The sequence below is a fragment of the Plodia interpunctella genome, chromosome 16 (genome assembly GCF_027563975.2).
Source record: "Plodia interpunctella isolate USDA-ARS_2022_Savannah chromosome 16, ilPloInte3.2, whole genome shotgun sequence".
NCBI lineage: Eukaryota > Metazoa > Arthropoda > Insecta > Lepidoptera > Pyralidae > Plodia > Plodia interpunctella.
In genome coordinates, this window is record NC_071309.1 from 800,796 (window position 1) to 818,223 (window position 17,428).

General features: G+C 37.1%; 1 protein-coding gene across 1 annotated transcript in view; it reads left to right on the top strand.

Annotated features, from left to right (window-relative positions):
• LOC128676414 (START domain-containing protein 10-like) overlaps window positions 1–17,428 on the top strand; it is a 22,891-nt gene continuing 5,463 nt past the window's right edge. The window contains exons 1-3 of the mRNA XM_053756515.2: window positions 1–436; window positions 3,674–3,821; window positions 14,752–14,884. Coding sequence (XP_053612490.1) covers window positions 170–436; window positions 3,674–3,821; window positions 14,752–14,884 — 548 coding nt within the window. The 5' untranslated portion in view covers window positions 1–169. The remainder of the gene's footprint in view (window positions 437–3,673; window positions 3,822–14,751; window positions 14,885–17,428) is intronic.

Sequence of the window (17,428 nt, forward strand, 5' to 3'; positions counted from 1 at the left end):
AAACAAAATCCTCTCTGTCTATGTTCGCGATAAACTCCAAAATTAATGCACGGATTTTCATTTGTTTTTCACCAATAGATATTGTGTTTCCTGAGGAAGGTTTGAGGTTGGTTCAAAAGTAAACTTTAACAAAATTAAAAGACTGAAGCCTGTAAACGCACCTTTAAAAATGGCGGCGTTAACGCATGCGCGGGCCATCGACTGGCTCACATTCACATTGCAGTCCCATATTGCTTGCTTCAATCCGTGTTGTGATGTCACCCGGATGGGCGGGTCGGGCTGGGCTCGCGGCGAGGCGCGCGTCGCGGACGATTCCGACTTCCAGACCTTGAAGGACCTTCTGTCTTCAGAAGAAGGGTGGACCCTTGAGTATGAGAAGGACGGTGTCAAAGTCTGGGCTGAAGACGCGGCGCACGGCGCGCTCAGGACTGTCAAGGTAAATAATGCTTTGTCAAATTCTGTAGGTCTACGGTGAGCCTTTTATTGAACTAGCCGCTCTGTGGCTTCACTCAAGTGGGAATTTCGGGATTTTGGACAGCCTATGATTAATCTCTCATCATGAATGAGGCTATCGAAATATTTTACTCCCTCTTGTAGTTACACATATTAGAATATTAAATTAATTTAGGTATGTAATGTTTTTAAATAATTGTAACCTAATTAGTTAGTGAAATTGTTTTTTTAATTATTTTTTATTTCAGTTGAAATGCGTAGAAACTACCTCTCTTATTTATTAAAACAAAGTTAAATCATACTTTAATCTAAAGCATGTTTTGTCATTATCACACTACAATATTTGACATTGATAGAACGAGACAAAAAATACTTTTGCTTAAGTTTAACTTTTTTATGAATATATATTTAAGGATAGTTATAGATAGGTATATAACATAACTACATTGCAAATTACGCTATATGGACCTCTAGAGAGCAGTATGTATTATAGCGCCAATAAAACTTTTAATAAACAATTTTGACTTTGTAAAAGGGACACGGTCAACAAAACTAAAACATCATATAATAAACATAAACTCTTTTCCATATTTTCAATTTTAGTGTTGTCATAATCATAAATGAACCGGAAGATAATCAAATATTTGGTCCCAGAGTTTGTTTAGGCCGTCCTAAATTGCGTGAGGTGGGGACAGATTCTCTATTATATTAGGTAGCTTGGTTCTGCCAATTTGTGTGCATATTGGACGAACGGTGAATATATTATAACGGTTCGTTTGAATAAATAGTTTATTTTAATTTCAAAATAAGAAGGCGGCCTTGGAGTTAAATCGAATTATAGAATTTGCAACGATTTTGCATTTATTTTTATATTTGAGTTGGTTTGGCCGCCATTTAAAATGTCCATAGGCGAGTTCCGCGAAAAACCGATTTTCCTAGACATGAGTCCTTGCTCCATCGATTTTTCGCCACCCTTGCGTTTCTAATTTCAACCAATTCGTTAGAGTCGTTTTTCGAATACGAGATTACAAAATATACATATGTATTTCCATTTATTTAAACTTTATAACACAACTTAAACAGTTGAGAATAGGTGCACTTAAATGCCATGAGGCGTTAAATGCCGGTCTGTGCCCCGTTCATGGCGATTACTATTCCAAAATCTTGAGTTCGAAACCCGGTCAATCAAATTGTCTTCAATGTTTATTACAACACATAGTACAGTTGACCTTACATCCCATAACCTGATGTAAACTTTTCTGCTTAACATGTACTTACTAATAAATAACATTAGCTTAACGCATGTAACTTTAATTTGCTAATGGCATAGGTAAGTAGGAGGCTAAGTGTGCTTATAGCTCCCATACTAAACAAAATATTAGTCTACGTGATTACTATGGTATTAGTACTATACCTAGAATAAACTAATTATTAGGTACCTAAATTAGAACACAAATGATCATCTTCTTTCCGAGTGTGTTATTGCTATCACTGGGGTTAGATTTTATTCAAGTCTTTTAGGCATCTGACATGACGACTGCCTACCGACATGTAGTGTGTAGTGTGTTTAATTTAAACTGTCAACCGATCAGTATGCAGGTTTCCTCACGATATTTTCCTTCACCGGAAGCAAGTGGCGGTCAATGAAAATTTACTATAAACACATGAGGCAGATTGGTATACAAACTCATTTGGCACAAGTAGGATCCAAATATGGGACCTTTCGATCTCATGCGGTCTTAACCAAGTGGTTAAGACCGCATGAGATCGATGGTAGTCAAGTGACTACCATCGCTTCAAGCCCTTTTGCGGCGCATGTCTATCCTAGGTTCAGATTTATTTATTGCAAGTCACAAGTTTGAACCTTAGTTTTGAAAATGATACATTTTCCACATAAAATACAACATTTTGCCGATAGTATGGAGCCGGCAATATTAATTGATAAAGCTATAAACTCATTTTGGAACGGCCACTGTTGGGAAAAAATGCTGAAACCCATTAAATACTTAGTATTGATCCCTATCATGACACAAGAGTATTTATACAAACTGCAGAATGCAGACAACTCCTATTAACATACATCACTAGCTACCAGTACCAGTGATCTAACAGAATACAGAGGAATCGCATGGGCTTCCCACACTTTTGTCAACAAATTTCAGCCGTAGTAAAGTTCAGTCACGGATTTGGAGAAAAGCGTTGACATTTATCACGGCCTCACTATTATGATAACTAAACATGTAGATAATGATGCTGACAGGATTATATTCTCGCTCAAAGGAGCAAGTGATGTGAGGAAAGGTCTGACCTTTCCGTGCGTCCCTTAGGGCCGGTGCTATTGAAATAAATGAAATGACGTTATGACTATTATATATTGTGGTAGATTAATAGTTTACTTTATTTTCTGACGGCATTGAAATAAGATTCTTCCAAAAGACCATAAGTAATGCATTGCTAAAATCGAATCGATTGTCCGAACTTGTTTGTTTTAACAAAGGCAAATAAATTGGTGACAATCCCTCCTGAGGTATATTATAAGCCTTACTTTGAAACTAAAGTCTTGTCACATACTAGATCAATTTAAGTTGGTAATCTTTTAAGTTAAATTCGCCATGCCATGCAATTCCAAATCGACTTTCACCGTCGACCAAGCCTTCCAATCTGATAAAATGTGCAATTGTGTAATTGTAGCATGTTGTACAGATTTTTTTTTTACATTTTAGTACCTTTTTTTTCTTTTTATTTCTTTATTGAAGTTACAATATTTTTATATGAAAAACACAAGTACCACTAACAGAAACCTATAGATTTATCCGTGGTAAGGCGAGTCACTACTCAGTTAATATATAGTTCTTAAGCATTAATTTACATTTGGTACTGGTTTCTAAATTAATTATTTTCTCACAAATATTGTTAGGGTATTCATTTCATATAGATGGCAGAAAATACTGCCACATTCTTTTACCGTTAACATTAACACCGTTCAACACCGTTTTTTTTAGTAAAAACTTATTCAATTTTTTTTTTGTTTAGTTACTATACTTTGCTTACGGCGCTAAGGCTGCACTTTACGCTTATTTAATTAAGTTTTATAAATCATATATAAATTATGTATAATATGCAAAATTATGTGCAGTAAAATAAATTTATATTATCATCTTTCTTTTCAAGTGTCCATTACATGGAACATTGTATTGTATTATTCAAATTGTAATGGCAGGTGGTCGCAGAGTTCGAGGATGTGGAGCCGGACGCGGTGTACGACGTGCTGCACGACCCCGAGTACCGGTCGGTGTGGGACACCCACATGCTGGCCGCCGAGGACGCCGGCCACATCAACGTCAACAACGACGTCGGCTATTACGCCAGTAAGTCCATCGTCTTTTCCATAGCAACTTGTAGGCACTATATTGGATGGTGACATGCGTATTCTACTACTGGAGCGGAGGGGAAACTCGCTAACCAGTCGCTCTACCCTACACAGTTGTGTCAGCATAATGTTGGGATTACAATATTCCCCCCTTTTGTTTTAAAAATAAAAATTAATAATCTCTCAAGACACGAGATGTTAAAAATGAAATTAAAGTAACGAAGTTATGCGGTACACTAAGATTCACAATAGGTTATATAACGCTCAACATAACGCAATTAACCACAATTATGCATTCGACTGGGAAGTCGTTGACGCGGTACAGGAGACGACTGGAGCTGAGGGGAAACTCGCTAGTCAGTCGCTCTACACAGTTGTGTCAGCATAATACAGATCAAGTCCTTAATACGAGCATTACTCAAAAAGCTACCAACTACTGACATTGGAGTGTTGGAGTGTGTTTGACATTTAAAAACTTCTAAAAAACACCAATACACGCTGAACCAGCTGTTTTACAATGCTACGATTAGCCACAAAAGCTACGAAGTTCTACAAAAAGCTACGTATGCCACGAAAAGCTACGTGTGCTACGAAAAGCTACGTGTGCTACAAAAAGCTACGTGTGCTACGAAAAGCTACGTGTACCACGAAAAGCTACGTGTGCTACGAAAAGCTACGTGTGCCACGAAAAGCTACATGTGCTACGAAAAGCTACGTGTGCTACGAAAAGCTACGTGTGCTACGAAAAGCTACGTGTGCTACCAAAAGCTACAAAAACTACGTGCCGTTTGCTCTCGAATAAATATAATGAAATAAATTAATATTATAAAAGGGAAATGTTTGCAAGTTTGTGTGTATGCAACTAGTCAATTGATTTCCAAAATTATTATGCTATTTTATTGACAAATGATATTTCTCTATTATCCCTCAATTAGATTTTTATCTAGATATATGAGCGTATTACCGGATAGATAATTAACTATTAAGTAAGAAACATCCACAACAACTTTTAAATTCAATTCAGATTCAGTTCAAAATGTTTATTGTTATTCATATCATAGTATTACATCAGTTTTCTAAGCACTAGGCACGCTGTTTATAGTTTGTTTATATATGTATATAACCTTGCCGGGGTTTAAAACAAGAAATGGAACGACACGCGGATCAAATGATAAAAGTTAATTAAAACTAAATGAGAGCGAGTTCAAACGTTTATTAGCGGTTTCAAACAAATAAAATATCTCATAACAACTCAGAACTAAATCAAACTCAGAACTGGTGAACTATTCTATTCATCCCGCTCATTTTTCATATGAGAATGATTCAGAATTTCCCCGTGTGTTGACACACAGCCGAGACCTCGAAGGGATTGCCGTGGGCAATCAGCCGGCTTTGCTCTCAGGAAATTGGAAACTTACACAACTTGTATTTGCGTTACGCCTACACAGTTTTTGTGTGGTTGCATTATTTTTTTACGCATTGTTTGAGAGTCAAAATAAAATAAAAAAAAACAACTAACCGGTTTTTTTAATCCCAAACAAAAGAAAAATAAGGAAAGGGTATTTCACATCGTAAAATGAAAACATTTAAAAATCACAAAATATTTCGTTAAATAGCAGAACGCTTAATTTAATGTCATTGAAATTTATTAATTATTATTAAATACAGGATTTACTGCTAAACGGATCCGTGAGTATATTATGATGTATAGAATTATTATAGTTTTTTTTCTTTTTAGAAATAAGTACCTATATTTACTTTTATTTTATATGGTTTGTTTTTTATTTTTAAATATTATGTAGTCTATACTTATGGTAGGGCGTGTAAATAGTCCTACCTGTAGTTGTGATTGCTCACGGGTTTTAATACAACGACGAAAGGCGTTATTGGGCGGAGGGAAATTGGTGAAAGAACGGACCACTAGGACCAACAAAAATATCCAGCACTGACCTTCAGATCTGCCTTCCTTATCAAGATCCTCAATCTGATGAGCTGCTGTCTTCAGTGGTGGCTGCTATCTCTGGCTGTTAAATGATGTACCGGCACTTGGATAAAGTTCAGACACTGCAGTGTTATATAGTCCATGTAGGATCCACAATTTCACACACCACTTCATAAAAGGCACATGGAGATGCCGTGCGGGTCACATATGACGAAAAAATGCGAAATTATAATAAAATTAAAGAGAATTGAGAGCAATTGGAGCTCGATGCGGCGCGAAACATTTAAGCGAAGAGAAAAAAAAAAATGGCGGGCGTTTTCTCACGCAGTGACCTTTTGCCGCGAAAAGCGACATCTGTCAAATTCCAGCAGAATCTTAATGCATGCTGGATAAAATCAGTAGCGCTAGCGGTCCATAAAATTAAAAAAATAACATAAATAAGGAATAGATGGCGACTGCGTCACCATGCACCCCGCCTTGAAACGTCGGGAGATGTTTCAAAACAAGCAAGAGAAATTATCAGGATAAATAGCGACTTATACTTAAGAAAATACTAAAATATTTAATAACTAAGCGGTTATGGATAGTCTTAACTAATTATTGCGTAGGAATAGGGTATAACTTCGTTACAGCGCGTTTATAACTACCACCTTGAGTTTTGACTGTAGCCACACGGACTACACTATCAGAACCCTTATAAACATGAGTTATAATTCCTAACGGCCAGTGCAAAGGGGCGGAATTCTCCTGTTCAAGCAGAACAACAGTGCCAACCTCTATAGGTTTGTCCGGAGTAGCCCATTTTTGCCTGACTTGCAACGTATGCAAATACTCGAGATGCCACCTTTTCCAAAATGATTGTACCATATGATCAAGTAATTTTTTACGATCTAACAAATTGAAGCGTTGATCTGACAGATCAGAAGCAGGTAAGTATTGAAGAGGAGTAGACATCAAAAAGTGTGCGGGAGTTAAAACTTCTGGGTGCGGATCTGAAGATATTACACTCATGGGTCGAGAATTTAATATACACTCTATCTGAGCAAGAACTGTTTGCAGCTCTTCATAAGTGAGTAACTGGATTCCAATCACTCTATACAAGTGAGTCTTCATACTCTTTATATTACTCTCCCATATGCCTCCAAAATTCGGAGATCTAGGAGGAATCATCTTAAACTCGATTCTTCGTGACAAAAGCTCATTTGACAAAGCGTTTTGAAAATTTGACTTCAACAGAAATTCATATAATTCATCTAGCTGAGCCTTTGCTCCAATAAAGGTGGTTGCGTTATCTGAATAAAGACATGACACAGGACCACGTCGCGAAATAAAGCGTTTGAATGCGTCTAAAAAGTGATCAGTAGTAAGACTACTAACTAGGTCAATATAAACGGCCCTTGTGACCATACAAATAAAAAGGACAATATATGCCTTTTGTGCGTGTTGACCCCTACGTCGAGAAAGCGTTATACGGACGGGTCCTGCATAGTCGACACCCGTATGCGTAAAAGCTTTTGCTTCCGATACTCGACATACAGGTAGATCTGCCATAATTGGCGATGGATGAGAAGGGTTGCATTTAAAACAAATATTACATTTACGACATCTAGACCTTATGACTGTTCTGGCATCTAATATCCAGTAACGTTGCCGAATGATAGACATAAGGAGACCAGGCCCAGTGTGACAATTGGTCACATGATAATGTTGTATTATCAAATCGACAATATGATCGCGTTTTGGAAGTAAAATTGGATGTTTAGCTTCATAAGGAAGCATGGACCTTGAAAGCCTTCCTCCTATTCGAACAATCCCATCACTATCCAAGAAGACTGAAAGACCTTGTAACTTCTTTGAAGGTAACTTACCTGCCTTAAGAAGTTTTATGTCTTCAGAAAAATGAACAGACTGAACGGCAAGAATCAGAGCTTTTTCGGCAACAGCCAATCCAGCTACAGTCAAAGCATCAATTTTAGGCTTAGGTTTAGCGAATTTCAGTACATATGCTATGACACGTAACAATTTTTGCCAAGAAGAAATGCGTTGAGCGAGTATACACAGCAATGGTAGTTCAATATGAGTTGTAACAGTCATCACCTTAGCCTTATGTTCAGGCAAATCAAAACAGTTGGAAGGAGAAAATGGCCGAATCGGCCATTCCTCAGGGTGACTGCGAATCCAACTAGGACCATTCCACCACAATTCGTGCGACAACAATTGAGAGGGAAGCATACCGCGAGAGAGACAGTCACTTGGGTTAATAGAACCAGAGACGTGGTAAAAATGTTTTGCGTCCAAATTCTCCTGACACTGAGCGATTCTGTTACTCACAAAAACAGACCAACGATGTGGTGAAGAATGAACCCACGATAATGCGATCGTAGAGTCAGAGAATGCAAATATGTCAACAATAGCAATACGAGAGGCGTAGGCATCTCTAACAGTTTTTATCAATTTTGACATGAGCAAAATGGCGCACAATTCAAGACGTGCCAGCGTAGTAATTCTTACTGGTGAAACCTTTGACTTAGCACAAAGAAGGCGTGATTCAACAATGCCCGATGGATAAGTACAATGAGCATAGATGACCGATCCAAACCCATTAAGGCTGGCGTCACAGAACGCGACAAGTCTGAGCTCACAACCTAACTCCACTCCTACATGACGTGGAATCCTCAAGCTGTTGAGTAAATGAATTTCTTGCATTAAAGCTTGAAAGCGAGCGCATATATGCAGCGGAGCGAGATCATCCCAATCACACTTAGTAAGCCACAATTCCTTAATAAGCAACTTGGCACCAAGTATAACAGGAGCGACCAATCCAAGTACATCAAATAATCTTGCAACAACAGAGAGAATATTTCTCTTAGTACATTTTTCGTGAATAGCGGCGGTAGTGTAGAAAAAAATATCTTCACATGGATCCCAAGAAAGGCCTAAAACCTTCGACATATTATTACCAGAGTCGAATTCAATCGACTTGCGATGTGAATCTGGAAGCGAATTCAGAAGCGCGAAAGAGTTACTGGACCATTTTATAAGGTCAAAATCGCCAGCCTTGAAAAGCTTGATTAAATCATGAGCCAATTTTATAGCAAAATCCTCATTTGGAGCTGAATGAACCAAGTCATCCATGTACAAACACGTTTCTACCACGTTGGCGGCGTCAGGGTAGTCTGATTTCATATCAGAAGCCAACTGGCGCACGGTGCGCAAAGCTATATAAGGACTGGACCTAAGACCAAATGGTTGTCTATTGAAGGCAAAAGTGCGAATTTCTTCGGATTCGTGAAATCTAAATAAAATACAAACGTATTTACGCTGGTGCGCAGGTAAGCCTATTTGTAAATAATGCTGTTTTATATCAGCATTCATAGCGATAGGAAACATTCTAAAATTCAATAACAATAAAAACAAATCAGCTTGTAAATTCGGGCCGCAGTGTAAAATATCGTTGAGCGAAAGACCAGTGTCTGTTTTACAACTGGCATCTAACACTATTCGTGGTAACGGCTTATCAGGTCGTACCACTGCGTGATGCGGTATATAGTAACCAACAGAAGACAAATCAGCATCATCGACCGGGTTGAGATAACCATTGTCAATATAATCCTTGATTACCTTATTATAATTCTCACGAACGAGAGGGTTCGAGCGTAACTTACGCTCGAGCGAAATAAAGCGACGATAAGCGGCGGCGTACGAACTACCTAGCTCCGAAGGATCCCTACAGAACGGTAGCGCAACTGAAAAACGACCTGAATCATCGCGGCTCACAGTCGATGTAAAAATATTTTCACACTCAATTTCTTGAGGCGAAAATAGGCGCGTAGTAGGTACTTCTTCGAGTTCCCAAAATTTTTGAACTGCGTCATTTAATGCTAAAGCGGAAAAAGCTTCAGCTGCGGCGGTGGGTGCAACTTCCCTATGTTCAACGGCGGCGGTTGGTGAACATACCCCACGAGGGTAGTCTCCCATAAATACATAGCCAAACGTCGTAAGCAACGCAGGCGGAGCGCGAGGACCACAATCGACCCTATTGCCTAAATAGATATATGGGAAGAGCTGAGCTCCCAAAACTACGTCAACATCTGACGGAATGTTCCAACTTAGGTCAGCGAGTTCGATTTTACCAATGTCAATATCATGACAGTCGATAAATCGCGTCGGCAATCGATCTGTTATACATTTCACAACAAACGCATGAATGGTGTATTTTTTATCAGGATAGACACGAGATTCAATATCGACATACACATAACCAAGTATAGGATTACACAGCGAACCAACTCCCTTAACAAATGAGTTACTTAAGGGCGTAATTGGTAAATTCAATGAGCGGCAACACTGAGTTGTTATTAAATTATTTTGAGATCCGTTATCAATCAAACATCGAACTACTGATCTCCTATTAGTACTATTTTTACAATAGGCATAAACCTGAGCGGTTGACAAAAGAATATCACCCTTATAACAAGAAGTATAAGATTGCGATTGCGTTGGCGAGTCAATGACTCCCGAAGCGGGCTCACACACTACCTGTTTACTAGTGTGCATTACAGGTGGCGGAGAAGCCGACGACACACCTGTGTGCGATTTGATAGCATGATCATTACTAAAGTGAAGTAATTTGTGATGTTTTTTCAAACAAAAACAAACGGATGTACTTTTGCAATCCGGAAGCGTATGTCGTGTACTTAGACAATTGACACAACCATGTTTCGATTTTATAAAATTATATCGCGTTTTAGCGTCTCGCATATTCCGAAATTGCGGACATTCATATAAATGTTTATGATCATTTTTAGAACACAAACAACAGGATATATTATTATTGTCCGTGCGTGAATAAGATGACGAGTCATTATTCGTACCTACGAACGACTTGCTCAAATTATCGCGGGGTTTGACTAAGGACTGTTTGCTCACATAAGGCGAACTGCGCGGATTGGAACGTTCCAATATTTTGGCTTGATCTTGAACAAAGGCGATCAACTGTTGCGTAGTAGGTAATTTAATATCACGAACTGATAATTCAAAGGCCTGAACAGTTTGAGAATCCATTTTTCTCAAGGCACATTGAAGCATAATAAAATCAAATAAATCTGGTATATCCAATCCTTTAAATGCAGACATTGAAGCAGAAAATTTACTAATAAACGAATCAAGGGCGTTCGCACTGTGTGAACAATTCCTTATATCAAGAATGTTATTCAAATAAAATGTACCTAACGCGCGATTATCTTGGTATTTTTTAACCAATGCGTCCCATAATATATTATAGGTTTCCCCTGAAGGTATAATACCAGCAGTGAACTTTAAAGCATCATGCGTTAATTTGGAAATTAAGTATTGCACGCGTTGCGAGTCAGTCAATTGACTATTCAAATGGATATTAGCCTTAAATGACTGATAAAATATATTCCAGTTTTCCGGTCGACCGTCAAAACTAGGAATCACTAAAGGTTGTAATTTGACTACGGACTTGGACGAGTCACTCGCCCTATGAGAACTCGCATTGGAATCCGCGTTACTACTGAGAATGTTGTTTCTTGTACGTTTAACACGTAGGTACAATTCTTCAAATGAATCCAAAGAGGCATACTCTGGAGTTGCGTCCGGTTTTGATTGCAAATTTAACATATTGATATCATCAACAATAGATTCGAACTTATCACGCCAGTTATCTATCATTTCCGATTCCGATATGAAATTTTCGTTTGTCCGTGTCGAAGAATCGTAATTAGTTATTTTCTTCGACGCGTCATATAAACGGTTAATGCGTTGAAATAAAGATTCTCTCTTTTGATAAAGTAACTTGAGCATAATGTCGCTCTCTCCTGATTTCTCTGCTTGCTTTTTATTAACGTTTTCAGCCTGAGTTGTGGACATATTTAATATTTGCTAAAGTAGGTAGGTAGGAAACGCGTGTTGCGATTGCAACGAAAACTGCTGATTAAGGAGAAAGTGCAAACAAATAAAACAGAATCGTAGTTTAGTAGCTAGTTTTAAATTAATTACATATAAATATGTAAGATCAAGGAATTTTTAGCGGGATTTGCGGATAATTCGCGGACGTCAAAATGGCGTCTTCAAATTTAGTATGGGAAATAAAATGCTATACTAGGCGAAATAAGTTAAAATGCTGGATGTAATCCGACTCGAAAAGGACCAAAATAAATGGTAGGGCGTGTAAATAGTCCTACCTGTAGTTGTGATTGCTCACGGGTTTTAATACAACGACGAAAGGCGTTATTGGGCGGAGGGAAATTGGTGAAAGAACGGACCACTAGGACCAACAAAAATATCCAGCACTGACCTTCAGATCTGCCTTCCTTATCAAGATCCTCAATCTGATGAGCTGCTGTCTTCAGTGGTGGCTGCTATCTCTGGCTGTTAAATGATGTACCGGCACTTGGATAAAGTTCAGACACTGCAGTGTTATATAGTCCATGTAGGATCCACAATTTCACACACCACTTCATAAAAGGCACATGGAGATGCCGTGCGGGTCACATATGACGAAAAAATGCGAAATTATAATAAAATTAAAGAGAGCAATTGGAGCTCGATGCGGCGCGAAACATTTAAGCGAAGAGAAAAAAAAAATGGCGGGCGTTTTCTCACGCAGTGACCTTTTGCCGCGAAAAGCGACATCTGTCAAATTCCAGCAGAATCTTAATGCATGCTGGATAAAATCAGTAGCGCTAGCGGTCCATAAAATTAAAAAAATAACATAAATAAGGAATAGATGGCGACTGCGTCACCAACTTATAAGAGATGAATTAATTCAGCCGAACTCGCATAGTCTCGATAGCTCAGTGGTCGAGAGCACTGTCCCGGGACAGTGCTCTCGACAGACAGTGATTGACAGGGTTCAATTCCCGCTCGATACCAGATGTTTTTCATCTCATTATTATTTTCTAAAATAAGTTAAAAAAACATGTGTGACATGTATAACGAATATGTTCTACCCATTTACCAAATTTAATAACAATCTGTCCAGTAGATTTTTCCTGAAGGAATAATAAACACTAGCATTCTAAGCCACTCTACAAAAAATCTTACAAACGCTTTCTATAATAAATTTAGACAAATTCAAATTTCATTCTTTGTTCAATTTAGGATGATACACTTATTGACGTAAAAAAAATACTTAAACTAAGTCTACTGCCGGCCTCCAAAGCGCAGGTGAAGAAGAAGCGACGAAGCCTTTTCTTTTCAAGGACTTCAATTAACAAATGTAGGTCTTATATAAATGAATCCCTAAAACTTATAATTTTATAGACTGCGTTAAGATGATCATGGCCACAAATTAATTAAAATATCCGAGGTGGAATCCCGCTCGCGGTGAACTAATTAGCCAGTCTGCCATGACTGCAGGAGATTGACGCCAGCACGAAATATTATCACTATCATATATTTCTATATTACTATCATATTACTAGCGGTGCGTCCCGGCTTAACTTAAATTAACACCTAAACTTTCCTCAGGAATCACACTATTATAGGTGAAAACTGCATGAAAATCCGTGCAGTCGTTTTTGTGTTAATCGAACAGACAGAGAGACTCTGACGATTATTTTATAATGTGTAAGGAAAGGATAAAGCCGGCGTGTGGTCCCCGCCCTCATACATTCTCCCGTAGTTGTCATACTAGGTGAAAAAGGGACACATTATTGGAAAGCTGATAAGTAACCATGATATTCCTGAATAGGGTTGACGGCAGCGGCCGGTCGTAAAGTTTGGCTACGGCCAAATCTTCAACTTCGGGCAGACTTCGGGTTTCGTAGCCTCGCAGCCCCGAATGATACCGGCAAACCGAGGAGTGAGAGATTGTGAAGTGGGCCATCTATACTATCTATACCAGTCAACTTTGACGTTGACTTTTACCTGCGCGCCGCCTGACATTTGGATAAAATGGCGTACTTTGCGATTTTCTGAGCACGAGCACAAGCACGAGCATCAAAGTGACGGCGCCTAAGTCTAGTTACCCAATATTATAGTTACCATAATATTATTAACTTCTATAACGTTTCTATTTTCGTAGTACCTAATTGGTTGGGAATTAGGAGGTGGTATGGGAAATCTCGAGTGCGGCGCGGGTGGCTTCATGAATTGTTACTTGGTTTGGTTTTATTCCGTGCGTAAATAGATTTTCTATTTGACCGCTACAAAATATTGCTTACATTCCTTCAAAAGGGATCTACTTATGATTTTATAACCTTTTTCAACATAAAATGTACATGTGACGGAAATTAACAATGTTTGTTCGGATGGTATCTTGCAACTCAATTTTGAAGCAGATATCTTCAATTGGTTGAGCTAAATTCTTTATACATATATAGTTTGAATCACAATGCATTATTATACAGGATGTTACAAATATATAGGTGTTTTGTAACACCCTGTATAGTCTGTATTAGGTGTAGAGATTTAATAATCAAAGATCCGACATCAACGGTTATTAGTATAATTTGTTGGAATTGCAGGTAAAGGTCGTTGAGAAAGTAGACAGCGAACTATTTATAATTTTGTAATAAAGTAAGATTACTTCCATTTTGGAAAAAAATGATTTCTTTGATGTCCACATTTTTCATTGTAAAAACTACGCTAATTTTTCTGTCCAATACGAACAAAAGAAAACGGATAAATGACCTATGAAATCATTTAATATATGTATAAGACCTATATTTGTTAATTGACGTCCTTGGAGAAAAGGCTGCGGTGAAGTTTGTTGCGCTGCTTCTTCTTCACCTGTTTCGCTGCTTCTTCTTAGTTTAAGTAATTTTTTTGACGTCAATAAGTCATGTATATCATCCTAAATTGAATAAAGAATTTTGAATTTGAATTTAATCGAAAAGTCATATTACACTGACGAGTTTATTTCATGCAAACCTACTGCAATTCCATGCCGTACTATATATACACATATATATATATATATATATATTATTGTTTGAAAAAGTTATTTGTTTGTTGTCAGTGTCTTGCCCCGCGCCCCTCAAGAACCGTGACTTTGTGCTGCAGAGGTCTTGGCTGGACACCGGCGACGAGAAGCTGATCCTCAACCACTCCGTCTACCACAAGGACTACCCGCCCAGGAAGGGATATGTCAGGTTTGTGACCACCCGCCATTGGAGCTTGTCAGATTTGTGACGATCCCATATGTTTCGGACACTGGCGATTTCGAGAAGTGATAAACAATTCTGTGATTTGTAAACAATTGTTTCGAATTTCATTTCGTTTATTTCTTTCGCTTTCACGCCTAGACAACGCGACTGTGCATCAATTAATTTTTGCACAAACGTCAACGTTACAGATGGCTGAATTATCCGGCGAAAACAAAGAACGTAGCAAGTTCTTCAATTCATTATGTTGAAGGAGTATAGCAATTACAATCAATAACGAAAACTAAATAACGAAAAAATTATTACATTATTTACTGTCGTATTTTCAAATATATATACAATTTTTATTCATAAATAACATATGAAGAATGAAATAGTTATAATTAAATTACCTCACAATATAGAGAAAGCAAAGTGCCCATCACGCAGGCAGCATTCCCTCGCTGAACTGCAATGGAAAATTGCAATAAAATTCTTTCTAAATTGGTATTTATTTTTGTTCTATAGTTTATACTATATCGTCCATTGAGTCTATCTTTAGGCTTTTTAATTTGTGACAGAGTGGTGTATCTCATTTAGCAATGAGCAGGCACTCGTGATAAGATAACCATGCGCGTCAGTCCGTGGAGGTAACCTTCAATCATTGTTCAAGTTCCGTTATGCTTTTTAAAGGTAATCAAACAAGCAAATGAACTCGCTTGCATGGCTGCTGTGTTCATTTTACAATTGAAAACCAAAATAGATATAAATAAATCTTCATTACGGAATCAATAAAATATTATTTATAATAAAATACAAAAATATATTAATTTAAACTAAAAACTAGATCGTTTTTTTAATAGTATTATTTTCAGGTTAGTTATCTTATAACTTGAAAATAATACTATTATAACTTATAAATACTTACATATAAATTAAGAATATCCAAATATGAATAAATAAATGTTAAGTTGTTTGGGAATCTACATTTTTTATAATTCCACCGCATAGTATTTACAATAAAACGATTCTAAATTTGTTCGGATAATTTTCCAGAAATCTATTTCGATTCGATGAGAATATTGTAATATAAATAAATATAATAAATAAACGAACAGAATAAACCTTGTGCTTTACTTAGGAAATTTACCTTCTACTATGTAAATGATTTGATATGATAAATGTTAAATGATATTGACGATATTACTGATATTTACTTCTCAATCAGGCAAAATCGAAGCGACGAATTTTTGAATTTGATATATATTTGATGGTGATATACCTGAAATAACTAAGGGTACTTTTTATCAAGAAATCCCCGCGGAAGTTAAACTCTGGTGTATTATATTTAGCATAGACAGAATCGAAATAAACTTAAGCTAACATATAAATGCAATACAATTTCGTAGCTCACAATAACTCGACCACACGACGATCTACTGACCTAACATTAGCTATTAATAAATTATTATTAAACTAGGTTGACGTCAGCCATTTCTGGTATATCTAATTTGTTTGAAACAATTGCTCTAATGTGATATGACGTCATTAATATTCTTTAATGGATACCCGTTGTTTTCTGATGTTGCGTATGATAGTTAGTTGGTATAAAGTAGAAAATCCACCGCCAGTAAAACTAATTAACTTCGCTCAGTAAACTAAGCTGAACAGAACTGGGAAATAAGTTACATGTCTACCGAAAAATAAGCTCAAACCATGTACGAGTAAGACGGATTGGTCAGCACCTACTTTACATAGCTATATTTAGTAGCACAGTTTTCGGTGGACGCACATGTCCATAAAAAATCCACAAATTTTAAGTTTAGTTAAAGATCAGAATTTAAATTAATTTAAAAAGCACCTCAGGTCCTCGCTGATTGATAAATGTTATTATAATTTGAACTATGTTTTTAATGATACATTTAGATAAAAATTTAATTAATTTAGCTACTTTTATTTATTCGATTTTGTTTTGTGGGATGATAGCATGCTCTCCATTTAAATTTGCATACCCGTGGACGGTGAAATATGTAGGATTAAGTTTTTCTTTTAACACCACATCGTAAAAAAATGTAAACTCATGTATTTGCAAATAAATAATCTTTGTCTTTGTCTATGATAAACTGACTCAATTATGCGAGCTTAGGTAAACTAACTTAGTTGGGCGTGGACGATCGGCTGGAAGCAGTGGTGGCTGGATATGAGTTCGATTTACATTTTTTTTTCTACCTATCTATGTAAAGTTTGATAGCAATGCGTTTGATAATGATTTGAGGGAACTTCTCACTGGCTAACTGCACTGAATTTGTGTCAGAAATAAAACTAACTCAACAAAAAATCACCTCGATCCAATCCTCTGTTTTAATATGAAAGAAAGACAAATAAACACACTTCTTTCATATAAAATCCTATTAAGATACGTAATTTTAATTTGTATCTGCTTTTGTCCCTTTTATCAGGCTTGGCATGCGTCACATAACACATTTCAGATAACTAATTTCATATATTATTGGAGGTTTTATGAAGATAGATTTATTTTGTACTACTACTATG